Source organism: Haliotis rufescens, unplaced genomic scaffold (genome assembly GCF_023055435.1).
Source record: "Haliotis rufescens isolate VD_foot unplaced genomic scaffold, xgHalRufe1.0.p SCAF_1, whole genome shotgun sequence".
NCBI classification, from domain to species: Eukaryota; Metazoa; Mollusca; class Gastropoda; order Lepetellida; family Haliotidae; genus Haliotis; species Haliotis rufescens.
This window is the reverse complement of record NW_025963779.1, coordinates 63,513,004-63,533,078: the sequence shown is the minus strand read 5'-3', so window position 1 is coordinate 63,533,078 and position 20,075 is coordinate 63,513,004. Positions and strand designations below refer to the sequence as shown.

The following is a 20,075-nucleotide window of genomic DNA, read 5'->3' as shown; positions in this document are numbered from 1 at the left end:
AACTTGAATATTGTTGACTGCACGTAAGACAATATCATATTCATTTCACATAATAAGAATAAATCCTCACCAAGGAGAAGATATATTTAATCTCAGTATAAATACACACCCTCAACAGTTGATATCAAGCAATAAATACAGCTGTACATTTAATAAAATAACTTATTCAGGAATCTTACCAACAGGAATCATTTGAAAAGGGAATATTAAACGTCAATGTAAGAAAATAAGAAGTCTTTATTATTAATTCCAAAAAAATATGTTTTCATAAACATCGTTCAATGCTGCAAATTGTTAAGATTGGAAAATGGTAATTTCCTTAATACGATAAAAAAATTAAAACCTGAAACGTTTGACCTATTTCTAAGAAAGCTCTAACAAAATGAAGATATATATATGGTAGTGTTGTGACAGTAGTTAACGAGTGTTCCAGCTCACTTCCTGTAATGCCTATGGCTTCTTGGGCTCTAACTCATTCAGCTCCTGATCCCACAGCTCCTACAGATCTGGTTCGTTCAGCTCATGCTACATATCTTTTTCATCCCTTTACCATGACCATTTCATAAATAAATGCTTTGTAAAGAGAGACAAAGGATAGGACAGTTGCCTACCTCAATGTAGATAGACATTGTATTAGGAGGTTGAATTAAGATTTATTCACATATAGTGTCTTTTTCATATTTAAAGTGTGTAAGTCATGGTCAGATATAATATTGTAATATATATATACGGGAAGCTGGCTACCGTTTATGCGCGATTCCCCTGTGACGTCATCAGCGTTGCAGGGTCGATATCGCCGGAAGGAACATGTCGCCCACATGGTTAGCACTGCCCGGAAATGAGGTAGAACTCTCGTTTTGGCAACTGTTTGTGACCTTCAAATGCTTTTATATAAGGTATTTACGTAGTTAACATCTGCCTGCAAACGGAAGGTCTTTTCTCGGAAGTCTCGTCCGTGAAAACTGTATCTAAACGTGCGTAATCCTTGCTTCTTCATGGCCATGACACCTACATAAATGCCTACGTATTCCGATCTACTTGGATATGTTGGAAACAGATGCCACTCTACAGAAAATTGTATGACTTTGGAGAACATTCCAGATGCCGCCATGTCCTTCACTGCCGGCCATTCGCTTGTTTCAATGTCTATCTTCAAAACATCGATATGTCGCTGGAAAATATAAGGACGTTTCATAAAACAATGCCAATATTTCCATTCGTAACAATCTACCTGTGAATAACAATACCTGGTTACAAGTTATTTGTTTCATTACTTACAATTCTCATATGATCGACAGTGCTATCGATGTGAAACACAAACTTGATCAACTTGGTATCACGATCCGATGAGTTTAAGTATTTCACCCAGCAGAAACTCATTGTTAGCTCCATACACTGATACAATGTATACTTAATACATTACCAGGATTTCGTGATGTGTGGGGGATTCGATAGACAAACTTAGCTGCATGTCATTTGTGTGAGTGAGTATGGTTTAACGCCGCTTTTGGCAATATTCCAGCAATATTACGGCGGGGGACACCAGAAATGGGCTTGCCACATTGTATCCATGTCGGGAATCGAACCCGGGTCTTCGGCGTGACGAGCGAACCCTTTAACAACTAGGCTACCCGACCGCCACCATGTCATTTGAATCAACCTGTATTTGATAAATAAGATAGTTCACCCAAACTCATGCGCGTTATTAATGCGCGGTCTCTAAAGTTCCTTCATTGAGTGACATAACGTCGCGCACACTTATATCCTTTACGGTTTTGAATTATGCAGGAAGTTCCCTGTTCTATGATATCATTCGTAGTCATTTATCAACTCACCAATAATCATTCTGAAACGTCAGCGTTTCCCTAGAATCGTTCATCGTGATTTAGAAATTACACGAACATGAAAGCCGAAGTAAACATTCCGCCATATTATAAAATCACGTCGTCACGTGTGCTGGTTATGAGACGCCTATAATATCACATATGTTTCGCACTTGCTGCGATACATACATCCCTGAATTACGCATAAATGTTATCATCAAATTACAACTTGACTTTGTCACTAATACAAATGGCCTAGATGAAATCAAGCGAAATAAGCAGTTGTGACAACGACCTCTCTGTTCGGCCAAAAACCATACACTATCTTGTAGTTTTCTTTGTCGCCAGTTGTTGTGGTTGGTAGACATAACTTTGGTGTCTTCCCACATGATGTTATGGTCTTGGATCTTCAGGATGTGTTCGGAAATGGCGGATTTCAGTTTGAGTTTGTTGACAGATGTATGACAAAGAAAACTACAAGAAGCCATGGACATCAGGAGACACCAGCTAGCCACGAACCGTGACCGGGGCACGTGTCTGCCTTGTGGTTGGGACTTATTGGTTTGATCTTTGTCGGTGTTAATTGAACAACTAATACATTATTTTCCTTATGAGTATCGTTTCTAAATGCCATTCAAAGACTTCACCAAGTCATTGCCTAACAAGACATCAACACCTGAGATTGGCAATAAGTCCGTGACACCGACAATCACTTCACCTGTAACAAACTTGCTATCATGCCAGACTTAGAGCAGAGGGTGTACCACTAACTATTGTCTCATCTCTTTGTATATATGTCTCTCTTGTCAACATATTTATGTCACCACGGTGAGAAATTACCATCTTCTTCTTCTACTAGTAAGAATTGCGAAGTCACCGGTCGAGGCGAGCAACAGAGATTGCCAAGCTCTCGTGACCCGATACACTGACACCTCGCCTGGCTGATTCCTACTGAACACATCTGACACAGTACCACTATGCACATAGCGACCACCTGGACTGATCTACCTTCCAAGCCTGTTGCAGTCTGAACGAAACCTATTGCCGACTGATTATACCTTTTCCCTTTAAAACAATTTGCGACTAAGTGATAAGAAATCCCACAATAATTGTACCTAGGCTAAGGCACCCTGGAAGTAACACCTTGGCTACCACTACCAGCAGACAAACTAGACGTGCTAACATTCTGACTTCCACTCTTGCCACTGGCTTAGGCAAACTGACCGCTACTTAGACCGATAAGACCCTGACTTTGCCCACGGCTGTCATTGCCATTAGTATGTTACATTTTCAAACAATTATGTAAAATTGGCGAGTTGGCAAAAATGACCACAAATGTATGAGAAATATCTCCGCTACCGCGCGAAAATCAAAGTTACTTAACACTTTCTACACATGAATAAGCTTGCATACATATATGAGACTACAAATATCAAATCAATACATTATACAAACATGCGATTAAACTGCTAGAAAATACATTTATGGGCAACGAAGCCTCTAACGCTAATGAATAAAAACACACCGAACAATGCCGGATTTTCCAGAACGCCCGACAGCGGTGAGTTGGAGGCGCTACGGTCACCGGACCGTGACGAGTTTGGTTTTACAACCAGGTGACAATTTCTCTGTATTCTTAATATATCGTTTATAAAATGATAAAACACACTCAGCTAATGATATATATGTACTAGGCTCAAACCTTCATATAGACATGTTGCGGCCTGGCCGTATTTACATCTCGTAGCACGGCCGGTGATCATGATCAGTTACCTCCCCTAGATCATTCATCAACATTGTTACTGTCAATTGTTTTGTTTTTTCGTGTACGTACATTTGTATGTCCAAGCATATCCATGATAGTCTTGAGGCGTCTGATCTTCCACGTTGTTGTCTTTTTGACGTATGTATCCTTAGTAGGAACATACGTATCACTATCCTTCCCTGAGAGGCCCAGGTCATGGAAGTGGACGTTCTTGCTTCTGTTGAAGGACTTTTTTCCAATGCTAAACAAATAGTTTCTCATTGAAATGTAAGACATTCTAACCCTATCACACTTTATTGAGTGATTGGTATTTGAAGGTAGTTTAGAAAGTAAGAAGAATTACTTAAAGTGATATAAAATATGTGCATTGAGTAAGTTGGGTTGTCAGCTGACTTTTGAAACCTTTGTTAGTGTATATTGTAGAACCACACTTTAAAAACTTCTGTTCCAAACGAATTAAACGTTCCCCCGATCGGGATCAAGGAGAAAATTGTGTTGTTCGCTTCTTGTTTAGTTCTTGCAGAGACATTGCTTTCAAACAAAACTTGCTCTTTCCATGTTGACATAAAAACATTTGTTTGGATTGATTATATGTTTTATATGTTGTTAACACTATACAGTCAAACCTTGTTAGTTCAATCATTTCGATTCTATAATTTAAGTCGTTTGTGAACTATGATAATACATTGACACTCTGACATGGAGGTAGCACGGTTTCACAGACTGAGTGTATTCTATTATTCTTACCTTGGGTCAAAAGAATGAACTTCACAGCCAATAGCCCCCATTGCATCATCAAACGACCAGTCATTTGAAATCCTACAAAGATTTACAGCACTTACTAGTTACCATATTACCATAAATATATATTTGGATGTCGTGCCTATGTAATGGAGCTGGTTCTTAATGAGTGAGTGAATGAGTGATTGAGTGAGTATGGTTTAACGCCGCTTTTAGCAATATTCCAGCAATATCACGGCGGGGGACACCAGAAATGGGCTTCACATATTGTTCCCATGTCGGGAATCGAACCCGGGTCTTCGGCGTGAGAAGCGAACGCTTTAACCACAAGGCTACCCGACCGCCCCTGGTTCTTAATGAAATATGTATAAGTATTGTTACGAATTATACCATAGCTACATGTATCTACTGTTTTTTTCCTGAAGAGGCTTCCTTGTGGAGTCAATATGCACTAAAAAATCAAAAACATTTTTGTATATCCATGCACAGATGAGTACATTTGTCCATATGTCTTACGGAATAAGCACGATCTGGAGTCGACTAACAAGTACTTCAGGTTGAGGCTTAGAAAATAGTTTTTATATTAATATGTTTCTACTGACCCAAAGGAGTAGACTAGACATGGTGGCTTGACCTCAAAGGTTGTGTCGTTACATACGTGCCAGTTGCCCCTCTTCTCAATCTCACTGCACATGTACTCCGGGGGTTTCTCCCAGTCCCTGTATATAGGAGGTACATTACCTCTAAATGCCACCATACACATCTGTTACATATAATACAATTCATCTTCCAATTAGAGTAAATGAGAGAGTGAGCTAATAGTTACAAACCCTATATTATATATTTATATGAACTTCAAGAAACATAATACAAGCATGTTTTATTCTAAAACATTTATACACGATTTATGCTATGGACCGATTTTCACGTGACCAGAGCTCCTGATAAGAATAACCATTCACACACGCATGACACATTTTACATATGCACTGAAAAACTGTTCACATCCACTAACCATGTTCTAAAACTGTACATGTGGAGAAATCACATTTAAGCACATCAAGGTTGTTGTTTTACATATGCAATGAACTAGACATTAAAACGAATTAACGTCAGGAATGTTCATATTCTTAAATGATGCTCACACAAAGAACACAAAACACGGGAAATATCTCTTTTCCCTAGTAGGGGAACATGGGATATCCTATTTATTACAAACCTTGTGTGTATTTGTCTACCGGAAAATCACAATTCTTTCACCATAAACATAAAACCTTGAAATGTAATGTAATCTCCCTACCTAACACGTGACGTTTCACACACACACACACACACACACACACACACACACACACACACACACACACACACACACACACACCCCACCCCCACACACACCCCACCCCCACCCCCACCCCCCACCCCACCCCTCCTTGTAATTGCGATTTAAAAAGTTTTTCCGTGTTTGCCAAATTAACAAAAAAATATAAACGTAAGCAACAAAATATATTTGATGTCAATAAAACTCTTTATATTTGGATATGATTATATAAAAAATCAACTTCAACATATAATATTCTGAAAATCTTCGTGATCGTTGTTGGAAGCGACAGAATACACGCTGGTCAAATAACAAAAATGGCGCTTTGCAAAACGAACAGTTTCGATTGACAAGTGAAATGAGCAATGATTAATATAAACAAAGAATCATTTTCAAGAGAATTACAAACGACAAGAAGAGATATTAACTCCATAAAAGAATACCTGTCATTATTTTGCCATGTCAATGTTGAACAAACGTTAAAAGGAAGTCGACAGTTTGTGTACAGGTAGACACTTACTGTAAAGGGGAGAAAATTTTATGGGAGTGACTCTTGTAAGACAACAGTTCCGTCCAAGTGTTATGCTCACTGCAGTCAAATATCAAGCGTTATGTTCACTGCAGTGTAATATCAAGTGTTATGTTCACTGCAATGAAATTATCACTTTTCCCAACTTCAGCGAAGAAAAAATAATTCAAAGTATTTCCTACCTGTAAACAATGACTGGTAACATTGTGTAAGGTTTAGTCAATTGATACATGGATGCAGAATAACACAGCATGCACGAATGCGTTCTCTATTCGGCAAGGGACCTCGAATTGTATCCTTCTACAGAATAATATAAACGTTGATTGCCGCTAGTGTTTCGCCCTTTACCTACCACTTCAAAAGGGATGACGCTTGCCACCACTTCGTAATCTTTAAAGCGTCCTCGTCATCTTGAGGGTGGCCATCTTCCATCCGCGATGAGACTGGAAATATATGAGTAAATATAATTATTTTCACTGGTCTTCTATACCTACTCAATTAACAGGTTTTCGTCGGAAGAATATATGAAGCGCACACTCAAGCTTGTGTCCCTATGTTGTAATATATCGTGTAATATACTGATTACATGTTTTTTCCCATTTATACTTACTAGTGTACATATTAAGCAGTTACCCTTCTACCGTCAATAGACATAACAGCTAAACGATTATCTTGATTATCCTTGAAGGCTACTCTGTCAAACTGTTGGAAAGGCATTTAAACCTAATGGAAGGCTTAACTGTTTAAATGACATTTGCAAAAATAAACTCTTTTTACACGAGTCCCTGCAACATGATAGATCAATAATGATATTTCTCATATACTGATGTAATACGAATTCTCTCTGTAACTGTTGTTGAACTGTGCCATATATTATTAATGAAACGACAGCTAACAAATTCAATCTGAGCAATCCAGATTATCTCAAAAGAGAAAAACGGTTTCACACAGTGCAACCTCTAAATGTTGGTAAAAATATTTTATTTTATCTATTTTACGGACAGATTGTTGTGGTATATGCATGTTGACAAGGCAGCTTAACAAGCTTAGAAAATAAGCCCAATTTTGATGTATGGAGTCAAAATTTGGGGGTTCAGAAATATTAATACTATTGAAAGATTAATTTAAATACCAGTATGAACTTTCTCGGGTTTAACCTAGCACTCCAAATGTAATGGTCTACGGTGAATGTGGAATATGCCCATTGTACATGGCCGCTCATATTAGAGTTATTAAAAACTGGTTAAAATTACCAATGATGCCAAATTCCAGATTTCCAAAGGAATGATACAGTACATCGTTAGTCTACGATCGTAAGAGTAAATCTAATCGGGCATCGTATCTTAATTACCTCATCTGTGTATGGTTATGTTTGGACTGAACACAATGCAGATATGCCACTGCGATTTTATTATTGAGTTCTCACATACTTTAAAAAAAACCGCCCCTCCAAAAATGGTTGCCAACTCTACCCTTGTCTAATTAATTAAATCACTACTCAGAAAATAAAACAAATTTAAATAGAGAGCACTACTTGTTAAAATTATATTTAGAGAAATTCCAAGATGCAGCTCTCACGATCAAGCTACCGCATCAGGTTGACACTATGAAATCCAAAACATACTTTGTACATAATAAATACAAGTTTAACTCCCTAATATCACATGTTAGCAAACCGGCTATACGACATCTATCTCTATTTATATATCATGCAATGTTATTAAGAAATGAATCCCTGTAACGTTTTAAACCGTGTCCACATTGTCATGTATTCTGTACTATGGGTCTGTGTGGCCTTACAGTTATATATGAATAAACTGAATTGAAAATTGGGTTTGACAGATGAGAGGTATAATCACGACAAATAATAGGTATAATCATGACAAATGAGAGGTATAATCGTGTCAAATCAGATATTTAATCATGACAATTCAGAGGTATAATCATGACAAATTAGAGTTATGATCCTGACAAATGAGAGGTATTATTCTGACAAATGAGCGGTATAATCCTGACAAATGAGAGGTATGATCTAATCATGGCAAATCATCATGGTATAATCATGACAAATGAGAGGAATGATCTAAGCATGGCAAATGAGAGGTATCATCATGACAAATGAGAGGTATAGTCATGACAAATGAGCTGACTCAGGTATAATCGTGACGAATGAGAGGAATGATCTAATCATGGTAAATGAGAGGTATCATCATGACAAACGATAGGGTATAATCGTAACAAATAAGGGATATAATCGTGACAAATGAGTGAGTGAGTATGGTTTTACGCCGCTTTTAGCAATATTCCAGCAATATCACGGCGGGGGACACCAGAAATGGGCTTCACACATTGTACCCATGTCGGGAATCGAACCCGGGTCTTCGGCGTGACGAGCGAACGCTTTAACCACTAGGCTACTCCACCGCCCCCGTGACAAATGAGAGGTATAATCGTTACAAATGAGAGGTATAATCGTAACAAATGAGAGGTATAATCGTGACAAATGAGAGGTAAAATCGTGACAAAAGAGAGGTATGATCTTGACAAACGAAAGGTATAATCAAGACCCACGAGAGGTATAATCAAGACACATGAGAGGTATGATCTTGACAAATGAGATAGAGTCTTGACGAATGAGAGGTATAACCGTGACAAATGAGAGGTATCATCATGACAAATGAGAGGTATAAGCATGACAAAAGAGAGATATAATCAAGACACATGAGAGGTATAATCAAGACACATGAGAAGTATGATCTAATCATGTCAAATGAGAGGTATAATCTTGACAAATGAGAGGTAAGATCTTGACAAACGATAGGTATAATCAAGACACATGAGAGGTATGATCTTGACAAACGAGAGGTATAATCAAGATACATCAGAGGTAAGATCTTGACAAACGAGAGGTATAATCAAGACCCATGAGAGGTATAATCAAGACACAAGAGAGGTATAATCTTGACGAATGAGAGGTATGATCGTGACAAATAAGAGGTATAATCGTGACAAATGAGAGATATAGTCTTGACGAATGAGAGGTATAATCATGACAAACGAGAGGTATAATCAAGACATATGAGAGGTATAATCAAGACACATGAGAGGTATGATCTTGACAAACGAGAGGTATAATCAAGACACATGAGAGGTATAATCAAGACACATGAGATGTATGATCTTGACAAACGAGAGGCATAATCAAGACCCATGAGAGGTATAATCAAGACACATGAGAGGTATTATCTTGACGAATGAGAGGTATAACCGTTACAAATAAGAGGTATTATCGTGACAAATGAGAGATATATTGTTGACGAATGAGAGTGACAAATAAGAGCTATAATCGTGACAAATGAGAGATATAGTCTTGACGAATGAGAGGTATAATCGTGACAAATGAGAGGCATCATCATGGCAAATGAGAGGTATGATCTTGACAAACGAGAGGTATAATCAAGACCCATGAGAGGTATAATCAAGACACATGAGAGGTATTATCTTGACGAATGAGAGGTATAATCGTGACAAATAAGAGCTATAATCGTGACAAATGAGAGATATAGTCTTGACGAATGAGAGGTATAACCGTGACAAATCAGAGGTGTCATCATGTCAAATGAGAGGTATAATCATGACAAACGAGAGGTATAATCAAGACACATGAGAGGTATAATCAAGACACATGAGAGGTATAATCAAGACACATGAGAGGTATAATCAAGACACATGAGAGGTATAATCAAGACACATGAGAGGTATAATCAAGACATATGAGAGGAATAATCAAGACACATGAGAATACTAATGGGTATTTGGCTATAAGCAATGTCTTGCAAAGCCAAACATTCCAAGTCATATTCCACACGCATACCCTTCCACACACACGCGCGCGCACGCACACACACACACACACACATCACTCCACACATGCAAACACTTATTCTATTCAGTCTGCAACATCATCCTTATGTGTACATATTGTGTAATGTTCAGATTAGGGACAATTATTAAAACTAACATATGATACGCATCCCCCAACAACAGCCATTCATTCAACCTCAATACCTTCTACTTCAACCCTTTGTTCTTTGAATCTACCTCCCTCTAGCTGCAAACAGGTACATGCTTACTTTGCAATACTTATCCTTCCCAAAGCACATTTTCTGAGGCCAAGTTTTTCTAAGTTTCGTACCCGCACCGATATCAATGACCTCAACTAATCTAGTACGTGCACTGGGTTTGTCCTGACAAAATTTGTACTTATCCCGATTAATAATTAGTATCGACACTATCTTGACGTGTATGTTATCTGTCCTATTCTGTCATTTTCATCTGCATTGTCTTTAGCGCTTTGTACAGACTTTTCAATGATTTCTCCCAAATTTCTATTTGTGCGTTCTTGCCTACTTCATAAAATCCATTTAAAAGGATATAAGGAACAAAGCCTTCTCAGAAAAAAAGATCCATATGCATGTTTCTGTAAAATAACATCACCGTTTAAACATTATTAGCAGTTACTTTTCCCAACCAATTAACAAAACGACCGACCTTCTTGTTACATACTGAAGCAAATATTTGTAAACTTTGAAATAAAACAAGTGTGGCCTTATACAATTATAATTTTTGAAATCGTCAGCAACGAAATTTGTAGAGCTCAGAATTGAATTTGGTCTCAAGGTAACTTGTTTCACATATGCACTCGTGGGTTTTGCAAAAGTGGTAATTGTCTAAAACCTGCATCGTCACCAAGACCATCTCCCCAACTCCCAACTCCCAACTCCCAACTCTCAAACTAGCAACCAACCAACGCCCCTTGTTTCTGATTGAAAAACATTTACAATTTCCAACAAAAGATTCATGCTTCATTTTTCATTCTGTAACGTCAACCAAAATATTATTCGTTAGTCATGATGAGCCCTATTTTTAGGGACAAATAATGAATGTGGTTCGTGAAACATCACACAAAAAATGAAAAGACGATAGTTTACGTTCCTGTCTGATATCGATCCGCTGTAAAATTGATTACTGGAGAACGTTCTTGTTTTCAGTTGGAACTATTTTTGCAACTGGCATCTTCATAAAATGTCATTAAATGGGAAACATATTCTGTGCACACATCTTGAAAAGCCAGTCGATATATTTTAAATTTTGATATGTTCTCGTTTCTTGATCTCATTGTGACAGTGTCACAGTGACAAAGTAGCCTGTCTCGTACTAGCTTAAAGTGGCATATTTGGAAGGACACAATTGGAAGGTTGGACATTTATACCTGTAATTGGTAATATAACCGTGAAATTAGGATAGCTATTCTTTCAGTAAAATTGGCAAAATCACCAGATTGTTGATTGAGTGCCGTCAGAATTTGTTTTAAATATTTCGTGTATAGTGCCGTTTTTTAGAAATCGTGTTTAATAGTAATTTTGAAAAGGGTATGTTCCCTGACCAGTGGAATCGTGGTATGATAATGCCTCTGTTTAAGAAGAGGCAAATGACAGACCTACATAATAGTATCGCTCTGTTAAGTGTTATGGGTACGATATTTACTTCAGTGCTAGAAACAAGAATAAGAATGTGGTTAAATTAGATTATGGATGAGGCGAATCAGGAGTAATCATTGAAAGGTTTTTATGTGGCATTTGTAGATTTTCGAAAAGCCTTTTGCTTTGGTAGATAGACAAAAATCTCTTTATATCCTACATTTAAGAATATGCTTGTTTTAGAGAAGAACAAAATCAGGTTCATTCAGTACATCATGTGGAGGGCGTCAAGGCTGTTTGCTCAGTCCAGTTTTGTGTATCTTTTTTCATCAATGACTATACCAAAGGAGCTAGCATTTTCTGTTTCACGTGATACTGATGAAATCTTATCATTGTTGTTTGAGGATGATATATCTTTAATTGTATGATAGTGTTGTTGACTTGCAAAGAAAGCTGGATGCCCTTGATATGTTTTGTAATAAATGGGGTTCAGCGGTTAATATAGCTTAATCTAATATTATTGTCTTCAGAAATGGTGGTTACTTAAGCAAAACTGAGACGTGGCATTATAGAGGTTCGCAAATGCAGATTGTAGCACACTATAAATATTTAGAAATTGTCTGTTTCGTCCAGATTAATTTGGAGGACGTTTAATGTGTATTCTTACTAAAAAGATACTAATCATTGTCATTCCACACTGTTGTATCTTTGATACCAGATGTTCATGAAAAGCTGAGCGTATCCTTCCCCATTCACCTGTGAAAACACAGGAATATATGTTACAAGTCAAAATAGGAAATTGCATTGGACATCATTTGTGTCACTGATGCGTCAAATTTGGAAATATCCACCACATGTCTAACATAGCTTTTTGAAGGTTTTACTGATGTCTGTCATGTTGTAATAATGACATACGTGTACTGCAATCTTGGCTCATTACTTTTGAAATGCATGAAGGCTGGTCGGCGTAATTCAAACATAACACATAACACATAACATTAACGTATATGGAAACGGACTTCAATGTCGATCCACGTTTGCATCTTCACTATGGGCAAATATGATGAAGTCTGTAACATTTCTAATCAGTCCTTGTTGATAAGTATACGTGGAACTACCTAGGAAACAAGACAGAACCACGGTTGGCGATGTCACCGTAGCTTCTGGTACCGCGTCCACTAATACAAGTTTATTGACTCCATCACCACTCAGCATGTACATATAAATATAACATAATAGATCTGAAATGTTTCATTCAGGTGTATGTTTTTCTAAATCGTTATTTAATGGGAGCCATGGCACGAAACAGGGGTGTCAGTCGTCAGCTATACTGTCCAATTTCCTTAAACATTATTTGTTCTGTATTCTTAAACTCTTCTATACGGTTCTCGTTGCCTTAATTATCAGCTTCGACTGATATTTTATCTTTACTTGTTGACTACAGCGCCGACTCACATATTATAACTTTTAGTGTGTGCTTTTTACATGTTGTTGATATAAACATGGAAACGTCACACGATGTACATTACAGAAACAGACAGATGAAGCGTGTTTTAAGGCATGGCAACAATGTTATAGCGGTTGTTGTTATATTGTTAGCAGAGATGACAAGAAAATGACACGCACAGCTGCAATCGGGTATTTGGGTTACTAATATCTAGTTCAGTATAATTTGACAGGATTAAATATGAAATATATCCGATACAGACGCTGCACCACATTGCGTTCTGAATTCAATGTGAATTATATTACATACAAACCCTCCCCCTTTTACCGTTGTATTAAATATAAAATATATCCTTCAAAATGTATGTCAATATACCTGATATGATCCCCCCTCTAGCTTTATCAATGATGTATACAACATGTGCAGTGCATTACTTCTATAATATTCCGTTTCTGCATTTCTGCATGGAATGGTTAAACATAATTTTAATCATAACGGTACTAAACATAATCAACTAATAATTCCATGGTTAAAATGAGTAACCATTCTCGTTTAGTAACGAAATATTTGCGGATAACATTTAATTTAGATGCGTTATTTCTTTCGTTGTTAATTACATACAAAGAAACATACAAAACGTACAGGTACATAATCGTTTGTGAGGATCAATTCCTCTACTTCAGTATGTTCCGTTCCACCATTTTGATTGAAAGATTCACTTTTAGCTAAATCATAGCTTTACTTATATCACTTGTAGTTAATTTTCTCTGTGGTATCCAATACATACAACCAGGTATTACATGTGACACCTCGGAAATTGGTTCTAACTACACGATGACACATACTGATATAATGTTGTTACACTAGTGAGTGAGTCTAGTTTTACGCCGCTTTTAGCAATAGTAGTCCAGCACTATCACGTCGGGTGACAACAGAAATAGGTTATTAAACAAGTGTACCTATGTCGGGAATCGAACCCCCGTATTCGGTATGACGAGCGAATGCGTTAACCACTACACTACCCGACCGCCACTGTTACACATGTATAGATTTTGTCTGTCATGTGTATATAGAGATTAGTAGCAGTAAGTGTTTCCGTATCGTAAATCGAATTTGAAGAATACAAATAGTAGTAAGCGAAAACTTTGTCGAGCATAATTCATACCTTTTATTCCAAATATATGATGTTTGTGATACGTAAACGCATGAGTGTAATAATCTCCTTGTCACAATGTCATTCTTAAAATAATGGATGTTTAAGAAATAATTTCACTCAATCCAGTAGCTTGAGCAAACCATACATGAATACACTGTTTGAATGAACCGCACAATCCATCATATGGTGCCAAATGACACATTTGGAAACCCTTTCTCCAAGCATATTAGGAACGTTAGTCAATAGTTATTGAGAAAGAAGGCAGAGAAGATTGGAGGTTAAAAGTGATTCCTGCTGGGTGAATAACATCATATTATAAAATTGAGTGAGTGAGGTTTTACGCCGCTTTTAGCAATGTTCCTGCAATATCATAGCGGGGGAAATGGGCTTCGCACATTGTACCCATGTCGGGAATCGAATCCGGGTTTTCGGCGTGACGAGCGAACGCTTTAACCACTAGCACAAGGGAAAATTCCAATATATACAAAATTTACAATTTTGTATATTTGGTATTTCCAAAATATACAATTTTGAATAGTTGGTATATCCAAAAATATACAATTTTGTATATATGGATAGATTTTACCACTGCTTCATTGAATTTCTTCAGCCGTAGATAGGTATTCTTGTAGTTGATATTGAAAATATTACTAATGATACCGAACAGTATTATTGCACGTGAAATAATACTTTAATACTATTTTTATTATGGCAACTATATTTGGAGTGTTATGAAATAATTTGTATTTCTTTATGTTGACAGCATTTTACATAAAAATAGAACATTTGTGCAGATTTTAGTTAAAGATCAATAATATAAAAAATACCACCGTCTTAACTAGATCGCGGGTAGAAAAACACTGTTTGTATAATGAAAGGCTGCCGCTGTTTTAACTAGGTCGGGGTTTAGAAAAGCATTTTTATTTTAGCACTTGCGGTGCTTTTAAGAACATTAGTGTCTAATAGGTCCACGCTGGCCGGACGATATATATCTTTTAATATATTTTACCTCTTGTATAAATTGATGTAATTTTATGTATACACCGCTGGACACTTAAATAAACTATTTTTCTTCTTCTTCTTTCTTCTTCTTTAACTGGGGCGGTCGGGTAGCCTAGTGGTTAAAGCGTTCGCTCGTCACGCCGAAGACCCGGGTTCGATTCCCGACATGGGTACAATGTGTGAAGCCCATTTCTGGTGTCCCCCGCCGTGATATTGCTGGAATATTGCTAAAAGCGGCGTAAAACCATACTCACTCACTCACTCTTCTTTAACTAAATACGGATTAGAAATAGCACTGTTTGTATAGCGAAAGGCTGTCGCTGTTTTAACTAGGTCGGGGTTTAGAAAAGCACTGTTTGTATAGCGAAAGGATGCCGCTGTTTTAACTAGGTCGGGGTTAGAAAAGCACTGTTTGTATAGCGAAAGACTGACGCTGTCTTAACTAAATCGGGGTTAGAAAAGCACTGTTGGTATAACGAGAGGCTGTCGCTGTCTAAACTAGAATAACCAATAAGCGGAATAACAAGAGAGTAGCCTTTTCGCGATTGTCACGATCATTGCAAAATATAAATAGATAAAAATCCATTAATTTAAAATTGTACAAGGAAACATATTCACGACATTAGTTCTGGAGTTTTCAAAGTAAAATTTAATATTTATGTTTTCTGTTAATTCATGTAATGTTGATTCTAAATATAAAATTTCGGTATAAAATATTTTTAGCACACTATGTGCTTTTACTTGTACTTATGAGATATTTGGTGTCCCCTAGGCCATATCGGCCGGATGATATACAACAATTGTTTTTAACTGTATGTATATCATGCGACACCTTAATAAAATATTTTCTTCTTCTATAAAATATTGGTTGATATTGTTTGACAAACAGTTGTATACACCGTCCATTGTGATATTTCTACTTAAGGATGTTTGTTTAGTCAATTGACATGCGTTCATTGTAAACAAGGATTAGTGTGAAAGGATTACTAAGTTTGTCATCCAGTATAATAATGCACTTCCTCGATTAGCATAATAAGAACAGAGTTTGTAATTAGTTACATCCGGACTCCAGTTAACCAAGGCAGCTAGCATCAGTGGAGAGTGTGAGCAACTGGAGAAGAGGCGAGCAACTCAATGTGATTTATAAATTTAGTGGAATTTTAATAAATAAGCGAACGCCTGTCGCAAAAACGCTTTCGAATATTGAACAGGCACAATCGCAGACATTTCTATCGTACATTTGAGGGTGAACGTGAACGAAGCCGTGCAGGGTGCCTAACAGCTATTTGTCTTCAGAACACACAGTGAGCTCAGGTAAGTTTATTAATGATTATATTTTCATTCATTCATAGATATGGCAATCATGAGCGCTGACACTATATGTGTTCGCAATAGAACATTTGGAAGACTAGACACATATTGATTCATGATATGACAACATCAAATCCAGTATTTGTTTGAAGTAACAGGTTTAAAGCATTCAAAATTGTGCATTATTATAAAATACAATGTGTGTCGCTTAGTCTTTCTTGTCAAATACATTGATGACTTTTTTAAAATATAATTAAATATTACTTTGACTTTAACATTATAACTAAAATTATGGAGTCTTGCATGTCGAGCCAACAAACTATTGTACATAATATTCACATTGGAATTTCAGTTTACTATGTTTGCGGTGGGGGCCAGACAATTCCCCAAATGGACAATTCCAAATACTATTGCGTAAAATATTAATGCCGATTTGGAGAAAATTACCAAATGGATGAAAGTAAATAAAATTGAATCCAGAGAAAATAGAAACTTTTCAATTTTACGTTAAAGTCTTCCCAAGTGCAAAACCTAATCTTAAAATGAAAGGAATTAATATTTATGACTTTGGGAATAATATTTCAGTCAGATTCTGATATTGACTATAACAATGAAACCTGTGGTTGAGCATCAACCTTAACCAGCACAGTTTGTGTTATTATAAACCCCGTCAATTTCATTGACAATCATAACCTTTCTCGCGAATGCAGGCCTTCTTCAAAACGTTCATGTTTTGAATGTAGGCACTTCAACTAGATATACTTTAACCGCCTCGTTTCTTCGTAGCTGGTGATAAAAGAGCAAATATACTCCCGTATCGTTTAAAAGAAAACACATTAAACATTTGGGTTCACTGCAATTTATAATCATTGACATTTCGTATTTCACATATGTTGTTTTCCAATTTATAACCTCTGCAGATGACTATGATACAGTATTGCTGACAACAATAGTCTATGATTAATATTTATTGTTTGTGTTACTATTTCCAAGGAGGGACTGCACTGTATATGTATTTGCACCTTATATTTTCCTTGTATGTTCAATATTAACAATAGTCTGCTGTGTCGATTTGTATATTGAAAGTTGGACAACATTCGTCAAATCCATTTGACCATTTTGTGTCAATAAAATATGTTTAAAAAAGAAATAAAAAACCAAGGAAATCATACTAGGCTGATAATTATACACATGAACAACATTCATAGGTCAGTTTAACCCCAATTAAGAATAATATCACATATGTCAAATTAATACAGTATGCTTATTGCAAATATGATCAAAACTAATCTAAAATAGAATCATTCTTATTGTAACAATACACTACAGGTATCTTCCGTGAATACATAATATGGTCGTGTGCGGCACAAGATTATTACCTGTAAAGAACGTCTGAGTAAATTATTCATACGGAAAGCGTGGTAAGGAAGAAATCCAGAAACCGACAGGGGTCAAGTATAACAGCCTTATAAATAATCTAGATAACATCCAGACTGATAAATCTCGATATAACGTATGAACTCCCTGAACAGGAGCGATCAATGTCATCTATTATTTAGCCATGAAAATCAATATGTCCAATTTCATTTGCCTTTATTAAAGGGGAAAGCTGCACCCATAGTGTTGTTAAACCGCGCAAATGCAGTTTTCGATAAATAATTAATTGTTCACTTAACAACTGCAAATGGAATCATGCTTTGTTACGAAGTCGATTTTGTTATCAGTTTGCAAACTTTTTATCATCAAGCTGAACACCCTCCATCGATTTTGTGAAAAAATATCGCAGCTGAAGAGATGTATGTAGGCTGTTACCTCAGTACATCATAGCGTCAATACTTTCACAGTTAGAAGCATATTTTCCATTTTGTCTGTGCCAGCCATTACAATATTGTTTCGCAAAACCAAGCGTATAAGCCTCTCGAATTCTGCGAGAAAGGTTAAGTAACCACTAGATCATATTTTAACTGATCATGACATAGCTAAAACATATATTTCGGCTACATCACCCTGGTTTGACGGATACGTTTACAAAGACAAATAATGTGAGAGCAAATTAACTTTACTATTGCAAAACAGAAAACAATAACATGTTACTTCTGTATTATACCTAGACAATAACTAAAATTATATCACTACACCACTTTCTGATACATAACGCTTTTTCTAGTCGTAAGATCCACATGGTATCTTGTATACTTTCCTTACCGGGACAGCTAAAAGTGTAAATACCGCCCGGCTGAACCTAAAGTTTTTATTTATTACGTTACAATCTAAAGGAAATAGGCAAAGTAAGTCAAATAATACCGTTAGAAAGTGAAACTACATATAAATCTAAGCAGTCTTAAACCTTGTATTGGGATTAATTTAATGTCTTTACATCTTAGAGTTATATAATAATATACTCGAATGTCCAACTGAGTCTCAGTGACACTGCACCCACGAAGAAGGGTAACCACGTCAATAGATTGCGCAAATTTACACTTGGTGTATCCAGATAGCACAGGCTCCTAACAAGACAAATGTGAGGTGTTACATATTTTAACCATATAGCAACTATAAGAACTACATTTCCGGTATTCCAGACATAACATAATTATCTGTTTTTAACTTAACGATTATATAAATACTGATATCGTACAGACAATATTATCTGGTAAACGGGAAAAAATTGCTTTTATAAAGGTCACACTGACCTCAAATGTCGCTCGCGTGTTATCTTCTGATAAAAGTTAGCCTTGTTCCTGTTGTCGTGATTTCTTAATGCCCACAATTGCATGTATGATGTGGATATGTTTGTTACCTTTACTTGAAATCATCTGCATGATGGTATTTCCTGTTTCTCCAATCCTAACCTGAGCACTATATAGAATTACGGCAGCAAGCAAGGCGCCACCAACAAGGACTATGACCACAGTCTTCGTTCCGACAGCCATAATGATTGTACTTGCGTGAGCCTGTGACAGCCTGCAGCTTCCGTGTGCTCGTTGCGCAGTGTACTCAACGCTTCCCTGGTGTCCCACTGACTCACTTATTAACGCAGCTAGTCGTTATATACTATTTACAAAGGTAGGAATATCGATGATCGGCAATATATTGGAAATTATATGCACGTGTTCTATTTCTGTAATCCGTGGATAATTCCTGTGAATTATTTGACAAATCATGAGGTTGCGTCAGATGAACGTTCTGTTTACCCAATTAGCGGCGAGTTTTCTAAATTCTCGATACACGTGAACGAAGCATTCAGATAAGCATATCTGATTTCTGTATCTCAAAAACGAATACATTTAGGGAGTTTCGAAACAAGCAAATAAAGCCGAGTTATTATATTGTTGTGGCTAATTGATACACCCTGCCGTTTGGTTCAAAAGGTTTATATGCTTCATATATAAAAATAAGGGGGACCGTTTAAATGCAGAAAATTATCGTGTGATAAGGATTATAAGTTGTGCAGGATTTTTGTTTTCTGCACAAATAAATCCCACAAAAGCGATTTAAGA

The 20,075-nt window shown here is 36.6% G+C and overlaps 1 protein-coding gene across 1 annotated transcript; it reads right to left on the bottom strand.

Moving 5' to 3' along the window:
* Positions 1 to 117: 117 nt before the first annotated feature.
* LOC125381967 (probable methyltransferase-like protein 24) lies at positions 118 to 19,601 on the bottom strand. Its single transcript, XM_048399367.1, has 6 exons — positions 19,376 to 19,601; positions 6,532 to 6,622; positions 4,932 to 5,048; positions 4,336 to 4,407; positions 3,658 to 3,829; positions 118 to 1,171 (listed from the first exon to the last, which is right to left on the bottom strand). Exons 1-6 carry the CDS (start codon positions 19,506 to 19,508, stop codon positions 878 to 880), a joined length of 879 nt encoding a protein of 292 aa, XP_048255324.1. The 5' UTR covers positions 19,509 to 19,601; the 3' UTR covers positions 118 to 877.
* Positions 19,602 to 20,075: the final 474 nt, after the last annotated feature.

Bases quoted from the DNA above. Each gene is read 5' to 3' on its own strand.
- LOC125381967 (XM_048399367.1), bottom strand. From the start codon at position 19,508: ATGGCTGTCGGAACGAAGACTGTGGTCATAGTCCTTGTTGGTGGCGCC. The intron at 6,623-19,375 runs GTAACAAACATA...ATATATTTCCAG, and splicing joins GCAGATGATTTCAAGTAAAG to TCTCATCGCGGATGGAAGAT. The intron at 1,172-3,657 runs GTACGTACACGA...TATATTTTCCAG, and splicing joins ATATGCTTGGACATACAAAT to CGACATATCGATGTTTTGAA.